Raw genomic sequence first — 17,546 nt, 5'->3', positions numbered from 1 at the left:
CTGATTAATATTTGAAGAGAGCCTTACATGGATATCAATTTAATTGTCAATCATGGCAGTAAGTTGTTAAGTGTCTTTTTTCGTAAAAAGGACCGCATTTAAGAGATTTAATTGGTCAATTAGTTCGGAATTTGATTATGTTGACCTGAAAGATAACATTCAAGCTTTTTCTAACTCTGTTAATTTTTCTGTTCGTTCTTTGCTCCTTTTGTTCCAATAGAATTGTAAGCTATTGGTTGCGAAATATGGGCCAAATATGTAAATATAATCACTAAATGGCGGCGACAAGCAGCAACTCAGTATTAGTCCATACAAAGGAGTTGTCTACTTTACGTATATGCACCTTGCTCAAGGTTACTCTGAGCCCTCTCACGCCGTGCGCGTGTGGAGCTCATCAGCTGATTCTATTTGGACCAATCATATTTGGTTAAACCGGCGCACTATACTCAGCTGTTTAGTGAGGCGGCCGATATTGTTCTAGTTGCCCAATCAGATTATCGCATTCTCATTAATCAATCGGTTGCTCTCCCTTGCTTCAAAGATTTTTCCTTCATTCATTTGCAGGCTGAAAACTACCGCATCCCTGCCAACTTATTGTTGCAGTTGCGCACTGCCGCAATAAGTAGAAATCTAGTAAGTAGATATTCTACTATTTTGAAAAATAATTACTCTAGTTTATTATAGTCAATCATATGTACTAGATAAAAAGGTTTTCACATTTAGATTACAGTTTGCTGCATGTCAAGTAAAGTTGCAAATATTAAACGACTTTATTATCTCTTGCTTTATTCGTCAAAAGCTGAACCTCGCCTATATGAATAGTGCTAGCCTTGCATGAATCAATTATTTGAGGCAACCTCTTAGCTGCTATTCGTGATTATTTATGTAGCCTGTGATTTCATTAGATATTGTAGGGGTCAGGTGAGATCATCTGGTCTGATGATCTCTATCTACTATCGATCATTGTATCATTAGCAGCTGTAGTGCATTTATTTCTCGTTTCAGTTGCTCTACTGGTTGCTGGCAACCTAGTTGTTGACATGGAAGGCAACGCAACTAGTCCTGCTGAGACCCTTGCCTCTGAGTTATCCAAAGTTGTGGAATTTCTGCCAGAGAATCCGCTGACAGGGCAATTGGAGGTCTATTGGCGGCTGATGACAAGCACCTACACACATTTTCAAATAGCTACATTTGGATCGCTCATCGCCCATGAGGTAAGTCTAAACAACCATGCCAGCAAGTTTCAAATAATTCATAAGTCATGATGTTTTACAGAAATTGATGGCGCTGCAACTATTTGTACTCTCACAATCAGAATATTTATTCATAATTTCACCATAAATGAATATTCTGACAGTTGAGAGTGTGTTACAAACGATCCCAAATACAACTAGAAAAATGCAGGCTGATTATATGATTGCAGCTTGCATGGAAATGTGTAGACCTAAACCTTACCACTGAAATATGCAGGATATTCAACAAAGTTTTGTCTTTACAGTGTGCCCTCAGGTTACAATGACCCTGTTATATGATTGCTTCGCAATGCGATATAGAGCACACTGATTTTTCTATTTCTCCATACGGAATATTTTTCGCCATACAAAATCAACAAAAATTTCTTTTGAAATTCAAATTTAGCAGTCTATGATATGCGATTCGCTGAAATCCCAATAACAATGAATGAAAGAGATATGAGGCTCGATCCCGCTCAGTTCAGCATTATTAGTTATTGTGAAAATGAAACCGTAAACAGATGATAAAATTTCAGCGATAAAAAAGTTCAGTAGAATATAAAAAATACATACTAAAACTTAGGTTTAAGTATGTGTTTAGGAAGCTAAATTCATTTAAGTTAAATTCAACATTTATGTTATGTCTGCCTCGAAAGTAAAATCTCCCTACTGTATATACTGTACATATTACATTGTAATGTTACATTATATTGCAGATCATAACCACTAAATACACTAAAGTTACTGTAGGTAACTATAGTTACTAAGACTAACATATTATTTTGTTACTAATTTTTAATATGTACAGCACGTATATAATATTTTGATGATTTTTACTACGGGATGTTTGCATTAGATATTTACTATGGGTTGCTATACCCCTCTATACAAAATTTTCGTCTTATGATGCCAACACTGGAATGAATTAAAATCGTATGACGAGGGTCCAGTGTATTTTATTTAAGCACTTCAGTTGAAACAAAACCAATCATAAATTGCCAAATCACCCAATTTCGACTCAGTACGCTAACTCTTCACGTCCCAATTTATTAAAGCAAACGGGTTCGAAGCTCTAAAGGTGGGATATGGAAATTTTGCAAATTTTATACAGAAATAGACTTTTCATATTATGATATACAGTGAACCCCTGCCATACGACATTAATTCGTAAGCTATTGGCATCGTAAGGCAAAAATGTTGTATCGAGGGGTAAAGAAACCCATAGTAACTATCTAATACAAACTCCTGGTAAAAAACATCAAACTTTTATATACGCACTATACATATTAAAAATTAGTAAGAATATGGTGTGTAGTAACCTTAGTAACCATATAGTTACTTACAGTGACTTTAGTGTATCTAGTGGTTATGATCTGCAATAAAGAAAAAAAAGTTCTTTCTTCAATGTCATTATCAACTATAGGATCCATGGCTAGCAAATTAAAGTTATTTATATAGTTATATAGTTACATAGGTATAATGAATTAAATTTATAGTAAATATAGGGGGAGGGGGAAACTATATCAAAATCAGAACAAGACAAAACAGGCTACTGTTTTTAAATATTTAAACAAATTGGATAAAAACAATACAAAAATGAAATTTATGTGAAACTTTGTTGACTTTTGTTCAGTTTTAATTTTGATATATTGCTAGTAGCGAAAGATGTTGGCACACAGTTGACTTAAATTCTGTAGCAATATGCGCTTGACAAATTAGGCATGACATTGATGCGCCCATAATTATAGTGGCTGCAAGATTTATTTTTGTGACGAAAACTAGGCTATCTTAGACCCAGTTCTATAAAAGCCTTAGACAAAAGAACTGCGCAGTGATAGTTCATTGCTCTTAGTATTTAGTTTAGTTATCCAAGTAAATAATAATCCACTAATAAGTTGATAGCTACTATAATGAAACCAATTATTGTTTTTCACTGACCTCCGTCACAATCTGTTGAATGATCGCAAATTTTACCATACAAATTTTTTTTATAGATTGAAATGTAGTTGTTTTGTAATCATGCTCACAAAATGAGTAAAACTTTTTTGTCATACCTCTTTAAAAGTTTCAATGCCGAATACCATCTATTCTTGACACAGGAAAGATGGCTGCATGTTAAATTAAAAGCTACCAGCTGATGCGATGCATTACTGAATGGTTAATATGCCTTAGGTCTATTCATAGCCCATTCTTCAACTGAATGGTTATAAAATATGCCTTTCGCGTTCAGCATTTCTTTTTGTTTGAAATCTCAACTGCAGCTCATAAGAAAAGCTCATAATTGAACCACATGCAATATTTCCATGGTCGGACCACCCAATTCTGTGCTTATAAAATGATGATGTAAATACAGAAGCAGATCTGCTTATAAAGTTCGACCTCGGTTTCTGACGGCAAACCATTTTAGAAGCATGCTCGGAAAGTGAATCGTTCAAATTCCGAAATAATTGTTTCCATTTAAAGATAATGTTAATAATTCAATTCACGCCAAGACTAAACAACCTTTTTCACATGTTTTCACCCTATAAAAAGAAATCGGGTATTTTCAACTACGCTATTGGTTCTCATAAAATACTGTATCATTAGAGAAGGTTAAGCTGGATAAGCTATTGCTGTGCCTCTGGCAGCTCATACCCCAGCTTCGTCTCTTCCGATTTGTGTGTAAAATAAAAACAGGTAAATATCTTGTGCTTCATTTCAATAAAAAAGTAAAATTATACACTACACCAAATTCAATCAATATTTCGTTAATCATTTTGAATATGCCCCAATACACCAGTTGAATACTAGCAACAAGTGGAAGCATCGGTAGGCAGCTGATCCACATCATCAAGTTTTTTGAACTTGGCTCCAGAATTTTTATGTCCCAAATTATCGTTCAAAATCATTTTAAGCGAATTAATTTTAAATTTTGTGTTCCAATTTTGAATTGTTGAAGAACGTGTGCATTTTAAAATTAAGGTTTGATTCTACATGGTAGGATTTGTCCACTCTTGTTTGCAAGCTGGTACATGCGTAACGAAGTTATCTTCTCTTGTCTCAGTAACAGCATCTGCCTATAGGAGGATACATATGTAACAGTGGCTGTTCATATCAGTTGAGACAATTCTTAAATGCGGTTTCTTGCAATAAAAACAGATTGTATGTATGTATGTTGAATATTGTTGCAGGTAGCCTACTTTGGGATTTGCCTCCCCGCTTTCCTCTTTCAGTTTGTTCCATTTCTGCAGCGCTTTAAAATCCAACAGGTGAGTGATATAGGCTTGTCAGTTTAAGATTATGAGCTCTACTAAAGGTGCTATTGTGTTTTCCTCTTGTATATCCGTCCGCCAAATTACTGCGCTAGCTTAATGGCTTTTAAGCAATTTTTTATTCGGTGCAAAGTAAGAAGATTTACTGGGTCCCAATTGTTTGAATGACAGTTTGCGGTTAGCAGAAACACGATTTGTTCAGCATCATGCATAAAACCTGAACCTGTCATTTTCAGTTTATCAATCACTCAAAAATTCTATACTCATGTTTATTTTCTCACTTTTTCAGCTACAATTTTTATTTGAATGCTCAGGTTTTTCAACAGCCAGGTTCGATATATTGCCCGATCACATTTATGTGTCACATACCTTATAGAATAGGCCACCAAGGGTTTTATCAAAGCTATATATTTATATGCTAGTTGATCTCTATTGCTGCTACGACCTTTGCATGGCTTGAAATCATTGGGAAATGCTAAGACTGGCTATGTTAAGAATTATTTGGTGGGTAAATCTTTGGTAAGGAGGATCGTCTTCGGCTGTAACTGCAAGCTTTCAAATAAAGGCTGTAACTGCAAGCCCTCAAATAAAGGCTGTAACTGCAAGCCCTCAAATAAAGGCTGTAACTGCGAGCCCTCAAATAAAGGCAGTAACTGCAAGCCCTCAAATAAAGGCTGTAATTGCGAGCTCTCAAATAAAGGCTATAACTGCAAACTTTCACATTAAGGCTGTAACTGTGAGCCCTCAAATAAAGGCTGTAACTGCAAACTCTCACATTAAGGCTGTAACTGCAAGCCCTCAAATAAAGGCTGTAACTGCGAGCCCTCAAATAAAGGCAGTAACTGCAAGCCCTCAAATAAAGGCTGTAACTGCGAGCCCTCAAATAAAGGCTGTAACTGTAAGCTCTCACATTAAGGCTGTAACTGCAAGCCCTCAAATAAAGGCACTAACTGCAAGCCCTCACATTAAGGCTGTAACTGCAAGCCCTCACATTAAGTCTGTAACTGCAAGCCCTCACATTAAGTCTGCAACTGCAAGCTCTCACATAAAGGCTATAGCTGCGAGCTCTCAAATAAAGGCAGTAACTGCAAGCCCTCAAATAAAGGCTGTAACTGCAAGCCCTCACATAAAGGCAGCAACTGCAAGCCCTCACATAAAGGCAGTAACTGCAAGCCCTCAAATAAAGGCAGTAACTGCAAGCCCTCAAATAAAGGCAGTAACTACAAGCTCTCACATAAAGGCAGTAACTGCAAGCCATCAAATAAAGGCTGTAACTGCAAGCCCTCAAAAAAAGGCAGTAACTGCAAACCCTCATGTAAAGACAGTAACCGCAAGCTCTCAAATAAAGGCAGTAACTGCAAGCCCTCAAATAAAAGCTGTAACTGCAAGCCATCAAATAAAGGTAGTAACTGCAAGCCCTCAAATAAAGGCTGTAACTGCAAGCCCTCACATAAAAGCATACACTGCAATCGCATTCCTGAAAGATAACTTTCATAGGAGTTTTGATTCATCTAAGGATGTACTCACAGCACATTTTAAACAGTCCGAAAAACCGGTGGGTAAAGCACATTTCTTTATGTAAATGATGAATGGTGTATCGAAGCAGGCCATGACTATGCAATGCCGTGAAGCTAGACTGGCTAAACATTTGAAATTGTGAGCAAGTTTGCATCAGCCCAGTTTTCTATTACAACAATATAGTATCATCAACTTTATGATTTGCCTTGCCAGCCATGATCTGTACTTTCAGCTGAGATCGTATCGCGTGTTTACTAAGTTGTTTTCGATACAAAGAACTAAATCACATGTGATCCTTTTTCTCTCGTATGGTACTAGCTACCCGTGGTTTGCTCATTTTGGTGGGAGTAGATGGTCTGTTCCTGCTAGAAACAAGTTAGCGATGTTTCCTCTCCATGGTACACTCAAAGGCCCGTGCTGTGTAACAGCGATATATGCCGCCTTTATTTCATTTGTTTTTTGTTTGTGTTCTCTGTACGATGATAAGGAATAATTTAAAAAGTGATGAATATAGATCTTAGCAAATATCTCATAACTACCACAGTACAATTCAAATAGTTTATTCTGCAAAAAGATACAGACATGCCCCAATCTAATAGTGAGATTTGTTTTTAGCTTGTTTTGTTTGTAAGTAGTTACTGGACATTAGAAAAAATTGTATGTTCAAGGTATGTTGAAGATGTGGAAAAAATAACCTATGTGGGTTTGTATTTAAATACCGCTAAATAGTAATGAAATTACATGATTAATAAAAATATATAACTAGAGAAAAGTAAATGATAGAATAATGTATAAAAATAGTTATTCTGTAAATAATACATTAATTAAATAACTTACACAAAGTTGAGCTTAGTTCTTTTTTCACCACTGATGTAAGTTTTCCAAAAAATAATTTTTCCTAAAACAAAACTTACACCAATATTAAAGCTGCTTTGCAGACTAACCATCCTTTTTAGTGGTTTCTCTAAGCGCTTGAGGTAAGTGTCCTTAAAAGTACCTCAACACAAAAACTAACATACAACATGACATTGCCAAAAACTCTCAACCAATGGTCAGCCCTGGTCATAAGTGAAACACGCGCAAGTAGGGAAGTATGTATATACACATATCTGACTTGGGGATCGACAGCCCAACATAAACTCACTCGTGGTGATGTTAGACACCTCTATCGAGAATCAAATCAAGCTTGACAAATGTTTTTTTCGAGCATTTTCCTCTTGTTGCTGATGTTGATCATCTCCCGGTTCATGTTTTAGCTAGAGACATGATGCCTTAGACTATACAACTAAATATTACATTTCCGTTACCAATTTTGTTTGATATTGATAAAGTTCATCTATAAAATGCAATGAAGCTTGATTTCCAAAATTGGGTGTCTAGTTGCGCTTGGTTTTTAAAGTTAGCAAATAACATCTGAACTATATTATATTCACAGTATTGTAATTCTTTATATAAAGTGGCTAGTTTGCCAGCAAGCATTTCAGGATGTCTGCTGAAAACCTCATCTTCAGTAAATGGCTCTCTTTGTGCATTACTTTTATTATTTTTGTCAAACTGCAACAAACAATTATGTTGCTGATGATAACACTGATGATAATGGCCTATCAAATCATAGAAATGAATGCCCTAGGAATCTAATAGTTGCACATCTACATACAAGCTCTTTAGTACACTGTGAGTAAGAGAAGCATTCTAGTACAGGGTAGGCCAAATAACATTGCTGCTGCCCTATTGCAAATATCCAAACAGTTGTAGGTTTGTAGCGTGTCAACCTGAAAACTTTTTACATTCATATCTTGTCATAATCTGAATGATTCTCCCTAATAAACGTCAATTTTTACTAAAATGGCTAACAGCGTTGCTAGGCAATAAGTGATTCATATACAAAGATGTGAAAACTTTAAAAAAAGCACAATTTTAAGATTAATTCCAAGTATATAACTAAACGAAAAACACACTAAAATAGCAGAGTTTTATAACAACCTCCGTCATATCAGCAGCAATTTGTTTTCAAAGTGTGGCAATCTTATAAATCCTTCAAGCTTTTTCACTATTCCCCTCACATTTATTATGTGCAGAATCAGTCAGACTTTACTGAAATGGTTACATAGAACAAGTTGCTATGTTTCACTCGCAATGCTTGCATCACAAAGATGTTATAAAAAATACTGTATAGTAGTTTCCAATGTGGGTTAAACAAAGGGAAAAATCATGCTAAAAAGTGTAGAGGCATCAAACACATTGTAAACTTGGAATCTCACAATTAAACTTGAGCGATCTACTGAAAGAACCAAAAGATTTGAATTAAAATTTGCTATTTAGTAGAGCTGCACAACGATTAAAAATTGAGCGCGATTAATAACGGGTCTGAACCAGTTAATCTTCGATTAATCTTAGAATTAATCTAGCAAAAACCTGCATATTCAAAAACAAATAATACAGCTACATATAGATTAATTATATTTTAAACAATTGTTAGCAGTAGTACATGTTATGTACAATGTACATAAGTTAAAATGTAATAATTATTGTGAGTATGAAAACTGTCTATGAAAGTCTATAATTAAGTCAGCCAAGAGTTGAGGCAGCACAGTTTATTCACATTATCTGAATAAAGAGATGCCCTCTTCCTACATACAATATTGCCAGCTTTAGAGAATAGCCGCTCACACGGGACAGCAGTGCCGGTAGTCAGTAGTATTAGTTATTGTCTGCGACAGCTGGTGATGATTTCTGCGCGGTAGGATGAGAATTAGTTAAAATATATCTTAATGATGATGTGCTGTGGCGGTAAGCAAATTCTTTCTGGCATATACTGCACTTCGCTTTTTTGTTTACGCTTCCAACAACTTACAGAAATGCGCTACCTCGGGTGGAATGCGCTACCTACCTACCATATTTCTGCTTTCATGTTCCAATAAAGTGTCAATCTTATATTACTAATATTCTGAAGCTGAAATATGGTTGCGATTTTTTGATAAATGAAAATACATGTATGATTTACTTAAGGAAGTTTTTAAAAATAAACAAAAATAAACTGTAAGATATTAAATAATACTGAAATCACTTTTGTTGCTATTACCTAGAAACATGTTCAAACATCTAGCAGCATGGCTGCTTACAGCTAGATCGGCACGGCGCTTGTGCATTGTATTGTATTAACAAGTTTAATGTTAGCGACTCACTGTGTTTTCATAGTCGAGTGCAAAATAATTGCGGTTTAATTTATTGGTAAGAAAATGTTGCTTGTCATAATATTTGTTAGTAAATTAAATGGTAGTAACCTGGTACGTTAGTATAACGTATGGTACTAAACAGTACAAAGGAAAGGAACCACATCAAGATCATCACCTCGGTTGTATTTTGATTGAAGATTAATTGGCCCAACTCAGTTAATCGTTTATTTGTATTAGTTGCGTTAATCGTTTAATTAACGCGATCATTGTGCAGCTCTACTATTTTGTCATGGTTGGTTTAGTAGGTGATGCAATCTGTCTCGTTACAGGACAAGCAGGAGACATCAGCTCTGCAGTGGAAATGCTTCAAGCTTATCCTTTTCAACCATTTCTTTATCCAGGTTAGTTGTTAGCTAAGCTTGATTTGTTTAACTGTTAGCTTGTTCATTCCGTCACCTCTGGTGTCTTGCGTCACTCTATCAGATACGAAGGTGTGTTTGATCAGCGGTGTACCTTGGACATTCATCTAGATTAGCCAGTGATTTGTACATCAGTATTCTTTGCTTACTAAGCTGAGTGTAGCTTATGGCCAGAGTGCAGAGAATGAAGTTTATTGTTTCCACTTGACTAAAAACTCTCTTCCCTATGTAGGTCTAAGTGCGTATTAACAATAACAAAAACTGAAATGAATGGACAACTCCGAATTTTATTGCTTGTTTCTTTCTAGTATAACTAACCGTAATAGCGAGCCTAACTTTGAGATTTTTGATAGATTTAAAAATGATCAGTTTAATGTGAAACTTAGGCTATCAAGTTATATTGGCCGAATCCAAAGAATCTCTTGTAAACCCTAAAGACTACTTTTTAGATGAACTGGTAAATGTAAAAGCTATAACATCTAGTCTGCTTCCTCCTTTACATCTCAGGATGCAGCCACCGAGGCCATGATCGAATAGCCATAAGTGTTAACGTTTGTCTGCTAGCCTGTGGTTCTCATCTAGTACACTATCTCCAAGCATGGTCCAGAAGTTACAAAATGCTTTGACCTTTAGAAGCAGCATTGTATGACGCAGATATGCTGTTGTGCTGACTGTTTCCCAGTTAGTGACCTTTACAAGGAGTATTGCTAATATTTATAGAGGTCATTTGATGGGATGATTTTGTGAGATGCAGCCATTATCTTAACCTATGCAAAGATCCCTTTTACTTCATAACGACTGGCAGTGCATGTTGGACATTATTCTTTAGCATTTGAATCTACGGGGTTAGATTTCACCATCACTAGCAGCCGACGGTATCCGTATATTTTACTAAAACCAGAGAGTCAAAAACTTTTGGTTCTATAGTAGATGGTCCTACAAAGTGAATAATTCGTTTCAAGAACGTTTACCTCAGAGATTTTATGTTATAAGAATTGTATTTTTTTACGTTTAGTTGAATTTACATAATAGATTTATGTTATTGGAAAGTCTAAAGGTGTAAACACATTAGGCGATTTTATCGCGAGCGTCATGAGGAGGGCGGAGATATCGCTAGCGTGTGCATAAACACACTTGAGCGATTCACTAGCAAGCGATATAATGGGCACGCCCACAAACTGCCAATAAAATTCCGTATCATTAGCTTCTTCGGAGTTGTTAATAAATTTAGGTCAGTCAATATGGCGCCGTCTAGGCGACAACGTAAACAACTTACGCATTTGTTATTAAACCTATCTCACTTTCACGGATTGTACACTGCCTACACTACAAGGAGACATAAGAAAAACGATTATTGCATTTTAACTGTAATATTTTTCACTATTTTTATACATATTTTATTTTGTAGTGGTTTTTTATATTTAGGCCTAATGTATTAAATATTTACCGTTCTCAAGATGGTCAACCTGTGCAACGATTGATTCCAAATGTTGGTTTTCAACTTGGATTTTTTGTAATTTTTGTTTGTTATGGTGCACATGACTGGGAGTGCTATTATTAAATTTATGAACAATTCAGTGCTCGTTCTGAAGATGTTTCATTATTAACAAAATAGCAAATTGTCGCTGCTGTACGTTGGTGAACATCGATAAGAAATAATTACCCGCCATAAAATTGCATTCTGGTAAAATCCAACCAATCGAAATGCATCTAGCTAGCGATAAAGTTGTGCAGAGAAAGTCTAGCGTTATCGCTCTGGATGAGCACGCTGGGTGAATTCTAGCGCAGATTAGCGCCATGCAGCGCGATATCGCTCTAAATATCGCCTAATGTGTTTATACCTTACTGTAGATTGTTAGGCTTACCGGTGATGTCACTACGGCCTAGTTGGTAAACCATGTGCATCCCAAGCAGAGGATTGTGGGTCGGAATCCTAACGGGACTCATAATTTTACTTTATATTGAACTAGCGGAGTTTTCGTCATTGCACGAGTATTAAAAATCAGCTTATAAACAGTGACAGGTAATGTAGTTGCTTGCCATTAGCCTGGCACATTGCCAATGGCTAATTTGAGTAAGCTAGTATTCGTATTGCTAAACTTACTAATAAGAGCTGTGAGAGCAAGCTTTAGTGCCGTTGTACCATAACGTAATGCTATGCGTATTTTCACCCACATAATGACATATATCGCCCAAAGAATCCATCAATCTCGTGTAGCTTAATCGGTAAGATTTTTGCCTGGTGAACGGGAGTTTCCGAGATCAAATCCAGCTTGAAACGGATATCTCACTACTAAAATTTAATAGTTATCGCTAGACAAATCTAACTACATACAATGTACATACACACGCAAAAGTTTTGAGATTGATATATATATAGTAGATAATAATACAACAATCTATTTTTTCTTATTGCAGGCGCCCTTGATCCTTGGAGTCTATGCTTACACTGAGATGTTTGGCATACCATACGACTGGGAGAATTTCCCTAGGTGGTAAGTTTTGATCATCAATAGTTCTACAGTTGCTGTATTTGACTTGCTAGATGATAAAGGTTAGTCTGTCAATATCAGTTCCGAGGTCAAGGCCATTCCTTCGATTACCTTTAATTGCAGGTACAGTTTCATAGTTAGAGTCTTCATGTGTGCTGTCATAGAGGATACTTGGCACTACTTTATGCACCGAGCCCTGCATGACAAGAGGATATACAAGTACATCCACAAAGTGCATCATCATTTTCAGGTTTGCTGCTGTGCTTATCTCGGTGTTTAAAAGAGACAAGAGCCTTGTCTTATCACATGCATATACAAATCCGCAATTCTGATTGTGCAAAATTGAGCAGTTCTTTAAATAGAAACAAATCTCTAGTATACTCTGATCCGTGTCCATCCGAAGCCATGGAAGTTGAAAAAGATTGCATCGTATGGGATTTGAACCCACAACATTTAGCTTCACCGCCGACCACCCGTTCACCTTCCAGAATTTTACAATTATTCGCTTTTACTTACTCTCTGTGCTTTATTGGTCTTCGAGATGGCCAGGGTTCTAGTATATACATACTAGTATAGAATAATATGTATATTATAATACATCATCTCGGTATATGGATACAGAATAGATAGTTATGGATGAAACAAGGCTTTTTGTATTGATACATCTCAAAATCTTAGCCTGCAACTAAGGAAAATGTTATGGAATGTTCAGAATAAGCCATATTTTACTTGAGTCATTATCAACTTTCAAAAAATATTGCGATCAAACAAACCATTTATGTTTCACATCTTGGAACTAAATCAATCTTAACTTGGTTTTTACTAGCGCGGATCAATGTTTGTGAATGTATCAAGTGGCAGCAGCTATGGATCTCAGATGACAGCGCGGCATTTTTATATTGTGGTATTATCCTGTAGGTTTTATTTAGATTGATCCAGCAATTTCCAGTCTGTTATCAATGGTTAGACGTTGCTAAATGAACTTTTAATTAAAAGAGCTGTCGATTTCTACATGTATTAGTTACTGTTATTGTAGTCACCTTTTGGAATGACAGCCGAGTATGCCCATCCTGCGGAAACCATGAGTAAGTGGCTATCACTTGGGAGTTGTCTCTTCTCATATTGCTTTTGATCAATTTATTAATCATTCTATTGGTTTAGCTTCTGCATTTGTGGTGCTTTTCTCTCATATCGCTACTGGCAAACATGTGAGCCTCTCACTATTACTGCAGTTATTTTTATTTTTTAGTACTTGGAACTGGATTTTTCATCGGCCTGCTGCTCACCTGCAACCATGTTGCCTTCTTATGGGTTTGGATGGTAGCACGACTCCTCGAGACCATAGATGTTCATAGCGGCTATGACATTCCTTACATAAATGTCTTTCATCTGATTCCCGGTTATGCAGGTAGCTATAGCTTTTTAAGCTGATGATAGTATGTGCTGATATGTAGTTACTGCGGTAGGATGATTACTGCTGTTTTGTATGTGGGGCTGGGTCGGGCAGTTTGTGTATGCTTGGCTACATGGTTTGTTTTGATATCCATGCCTGAACACTGTCTGTCACCACTTTGAATGGGCATGCAGCTAACTACTCATTTGCTAAAATAATATTTTGTTTGCTGTCAAGTTGGTCGAACTTTTTAACATGAATTTTAGGCGCGAGGTTCCATGATTTTCACCACAAAAACTTCACAGGAAATTACGCCTCCTCTTTCATATGGTGGGACTGGATATTTGGCACTGACAAGCAGTGGAAGGAGTTCTACGCTAAGACAGAAGGCATAACCAAAGCTACCAAACTGGACTAATTCAACATGACATAAATATATTGTGGCACGCTGTTTGATGCGGCCATGACCTTTAGACGCTGTTATTTAATAAGACATTTAAGATGACATTTGACAATAAGTCTAGTTTCTTCTTAGACTCCATGTTTTGTATTGTTGTGTATCTCGGTATACCCACTCGGTCTTTCACCAATATTTCTGTACATATGAGATTACATATATTTTTGTTAACAAAAATGCATTCAGTCCAAGGAATGTATGTCAAGTTGAAGTATGCTAATATGATAGTAAACTGCTGTCATGATGTAATTAGACAACTTGACAGCTGTGCCAGGGCGTGGCTTGTATCCTAGCCACTCATTATTTTCATATCTATTATCTTTGATATCAATGACCTATGTAAACTTGATACACAGTAGGAGAAATGATTATTTATCCGGGGTGTCATATACTTAAGGTTGACATACACGTCATTCGGCAAATGCACAAAGTTCCTCGACTGCAACTGAATGATTTAGCTGATCTGATTTCGACAGCTCAATCTGTCATCATCTAGGGGTAGAGTTAGCACCATTCTCAAATCTGTCATCTAGGGATAGAATTAGCACCCTTCTTAAATCGACATGATGTAAAACAGGAAAAGACAACGCATTGAGGTACAAAGATTGACCAAGGTCAACTCACGTGCAGATAAAGGTTTGATAATGTGGCTAACCTTGACTTGATGTTTTATATTAATAAGTTATTTTATGGTCTAGATCAAACTTAGTTTGTATTGTAAGATTTTCAGACTCATCAGATTTGATCACAAAATACTAGTGGCCTTAATCCTGTGGTTATAGCCGCTCGAAGTGTACTTTCCCGCTACACATTGTTTCCACAAGACTGGTGTTTGAGGAGGCTGTGAAAGGGTTCAATTTGCAATGTGTTTGTTTTAGTCGTAACGTCTACGTACCTAAGGACAACACTAACAGTTGCTATATTTAAATGTTAGCTGTTATTTTAATTATAGTTAGCTGGAAGGTAAAACGATCTCTTGTTAATATGTATACCAAAAACTATTTCATTTATATTATTTGTAAAGTTTCAAGCTGCAAGGTTTTTGTGTGAAGAATTTAGTTTGTCTTTGAAACCCAAACTTTTCTCTTTTAATTAAAATATGGATATAATCTTTGAACTTCTATATTTATATTTCTTTACTATTCAGTTCTGAAGTGTAATTTATTAACTTCCGTTAAGTCAGCAACAATAATCATGATCATTAAGTCAGACAAGGTTAACTCCTAGTTCTTGAGTTGTTTGAGATTCAAACACCAGTCACATGTAATGCCTGCTGACGTTCACCTACCAGGTGTACATGCTCGGAGAAGTAGTAATTACAAATACATGAATCTTTCTACTATGGTATCAACGCATGTCTTTCATTTGGAAACTTATAAGACAATCAGTGAGTGTAATTCATTTGATTTTGTATAAAAAATATTGCTTCATCTATTTGTAACAAGCAACAGAACAAGTAGCCTCATCTAGTATGTTTAACCCATAGACCTATTAACTATACTGTATAGTTAATAAGTCTATGGTTTAACCAATGAGAAATATTTGAATATCCTGATTTATTATATTTAACCAATAAGAAAGATTAGGGTGGCCTCATCTAAGTAACCAATGAAATGGCCTGTTTTATGCTTCAAGCACATACGCAAGCTCTGCATATTTAGGGACTCATGACCAACAGGAAGATTAGCAATGCTATAAAACTATTGTTATAATATTATGAGCTATGCATGATTACAAATATAGCAGGAGTAAAAGCTTATCCCTAAGTTAGGTCATATACATTGTATGTAGTCTGAGCCGTTCAGCTTTTAGAGAAATTAACTTCTCACTTTCTCTCCATTTTTGACACAGTCAGAATCATTACAAGTTTAAAGGAAGTTTGAGTAGGTGCTGGTGACGAGACTTCTCCAATAGTTACTATCTAGGTAGGTGGCATGATAGACCTCCTCTACTCTGAGACCACCCACATAAACTCATTATAGTAGTTGGCCATGCTAAAGTTGACGCTTGCGCTACTTTGTGGCAAGAGGGTATACAAGCGCATAGGCAAGCTCCATCAACTTTTGTAGGTGTGCTGTTCTGTTTTTATAAAATGAGAAATACATAACAGAGCATTAATTTAAACGTGTTAAAGCTTACGCGTTGAAGAAAATACTGCGTTAAAAAAATTCACATTATTTCTTAAAATAATGAATATTTTAAAAAATACTTGTTATTGAAAATAAGAAAAATATAAAAAGCGTGATACATTTCAAAATACAACCATACAACACACTGTTGAAGAAACATGGAGCCAACAAATAACAGCCTGGGGAGATTTTTAAGGATTGTACAGAATAAACCTTCTATCAATTGTCAAATAGCGATCGTAAAGTTTATTATCAAATGGCATCTCAGGTTGACAAATATTTATTCATATCTTGCACCAAACCAAATGTTCCCTTGAATTTATTGACCAAGCTGGATGACAACAATAAAAAAGGTTTTGACTCAAGTTTAAATTGGGTTAAAGGTTTTGGATGATATCCCACCAGATTAGTAAGTTGCAGCCAGCACCTCAGAGGTCATGACGTTTGAGTATATTAAGATTGGTGTAATATTCTCAAAAGACAGCTAAGCCAGTAGACCTCTAAAACATTATTCAGTTAATGACTGCTTGAGAACAAGGAAGTGAAAATACATAAGATTTGTATGCTCACACAAAGCTGACAATTTATTTTTTTATAGATTTTAACCCTGACATGATGCCATTTTTGTCGCGTTCTCAACCTTAGCACAACTCCTAATATCTGTGACAACAGTCCTCTGAACTGCTCCAAGCTTCAAAACTATTTCTTAATGAGCCGTATGCCTCTTTTTGGATTGCAGAGTAGCACAACTCCTAAACGACGTCCACAGCTTCTCTACATAAATATGTTTACTGGCCATGTTATAGTGGGAACATATAGAAGGTAATGATTTCACTTTGTGAGTTTGTTTTAAATAACTTCACTTTGCTATAATTTTGTATTTTAAAGAGGTTCTTTTTAAGTTTCTGATTTTATTGTTAAAAAGCCATTCATTAACTATGCACTTGATCCACCATATTAGCAAAAAGGATATTATGTAGAAGTGCTACATTCTGATCACACAACCACTTCTGATCCTCCACAATAGTATGGATACCATTGTGACTAGTATATAGCCTAGAGCAGTTCAATGACCAGTGGTCATATAGAAAGAAATTTGTGCGAAGGTTGACACTCTGATGGAGATGACACCATGTCAGAGTTAGAATCTATGAGAAATATATAAATTGTCAGTCTTGTGTGAGCATACAAATATTGTGTATTTTCTCTTCAATGTTTTCAATCAGACACTCACTGAATAAGGTTTTAGAGATAAACTGGTTTAGCTGTCATTAGTCATCATGGGGTGTAAGCTGGGAGACAACTCCCATGTATTTCTCTCTTCTTCGTGGTAACTGCAGAATGGTCATTTTAAGCCATCATCTCTAGTGCTATGGTACTAAGACAGGACAACTGCTGTTGATACAGTATGTACATCTCCAAACAGCCAGCCCTTATCTGGACATAGATGGCAATGCTCTTAAGTATTTGGTAAGTATA

General features: G+C 36.0%; 1 protein-coding gene across 1 annotated transcript; it reads left to right on the top strand.

Moving 5' to 3' along the window:
* The first annotated feature begins 501 nt into the window (after positions 1–501).
* Positions 502–14,137, top strand: LOC137399840 (methylsterol monooxygenase 1-like). The gene is made up of 9 exons (XM_068086080.1): positions 502–633; positions 1,006–1,214; positions 4,403–4,480; positions 9,507–9,578; positions 12,015–12,091; positions 12,212–12,338; positions 13,125–13,173; positions 13,338–13,496; positions 13,748–14,137. The coding sequence occupies exons 2-9, from the start codon at positions 1,041–1,043 to the stop codon at positions 13,897–13,899; spliced, it is 888 nt and encodes a 295-aa protein (XP_067942181.1). The 5' UTR covers positions 502–633; positions 1,006–1,040; the 3' UTR covers positions 13,900–14,137.
* The last annotated feature ends 3,409 nt before the right edge of the window (positions 14,138–17,546 follow it).

This window comes from Watersipora subatra, chromosome 1, assembly GCF_963576615.1.
Source record: "Watersipora subatra chromosome 1, tzWatSuba1.1, whole genome shotgun sequence".
In the NCBI taxonomy this organism is placed as follows: domain Eukaryota; kingdom Metazoa; phylum Bryozoa; class Gymnolaemata; order Cheilostomatida; family Watersiporidae; genus Watersipora; species Watersipora subatra.
Note: the sequence above shows the minus strand (reverse complement) of the source record. Positions and strands in the feature narration are given on the sequence as shown.

What these genes read in the sequence shown, in the direction of transcription:
- LOC137399840 (XM_068086080.1), top strand. Translation starts at nt 1,041, where the DNA reads ATGGAAGGCAACGCAACTAGTCCTGCTGAGACCCTTGCCTCTGAGTTA. An exon ending in GATCGCTCATCGCCCATGAG is followed by an intron (nt 1,215 to 4,402) that starts GTAAGTCTAAAC and finishes ATATTGTTGCAG; the next exon opens with GTAGCCTACTTTGGGATTTG. An exon ending in AAGTGCATCATCATTTTCAG is followed by an intron (nt 12,339 to 13,124) that starts GTTTGCTGCTGT and finishes CTGTTATTGTAG; the next exon opens with TCACCTTTTGGAATGACAGC.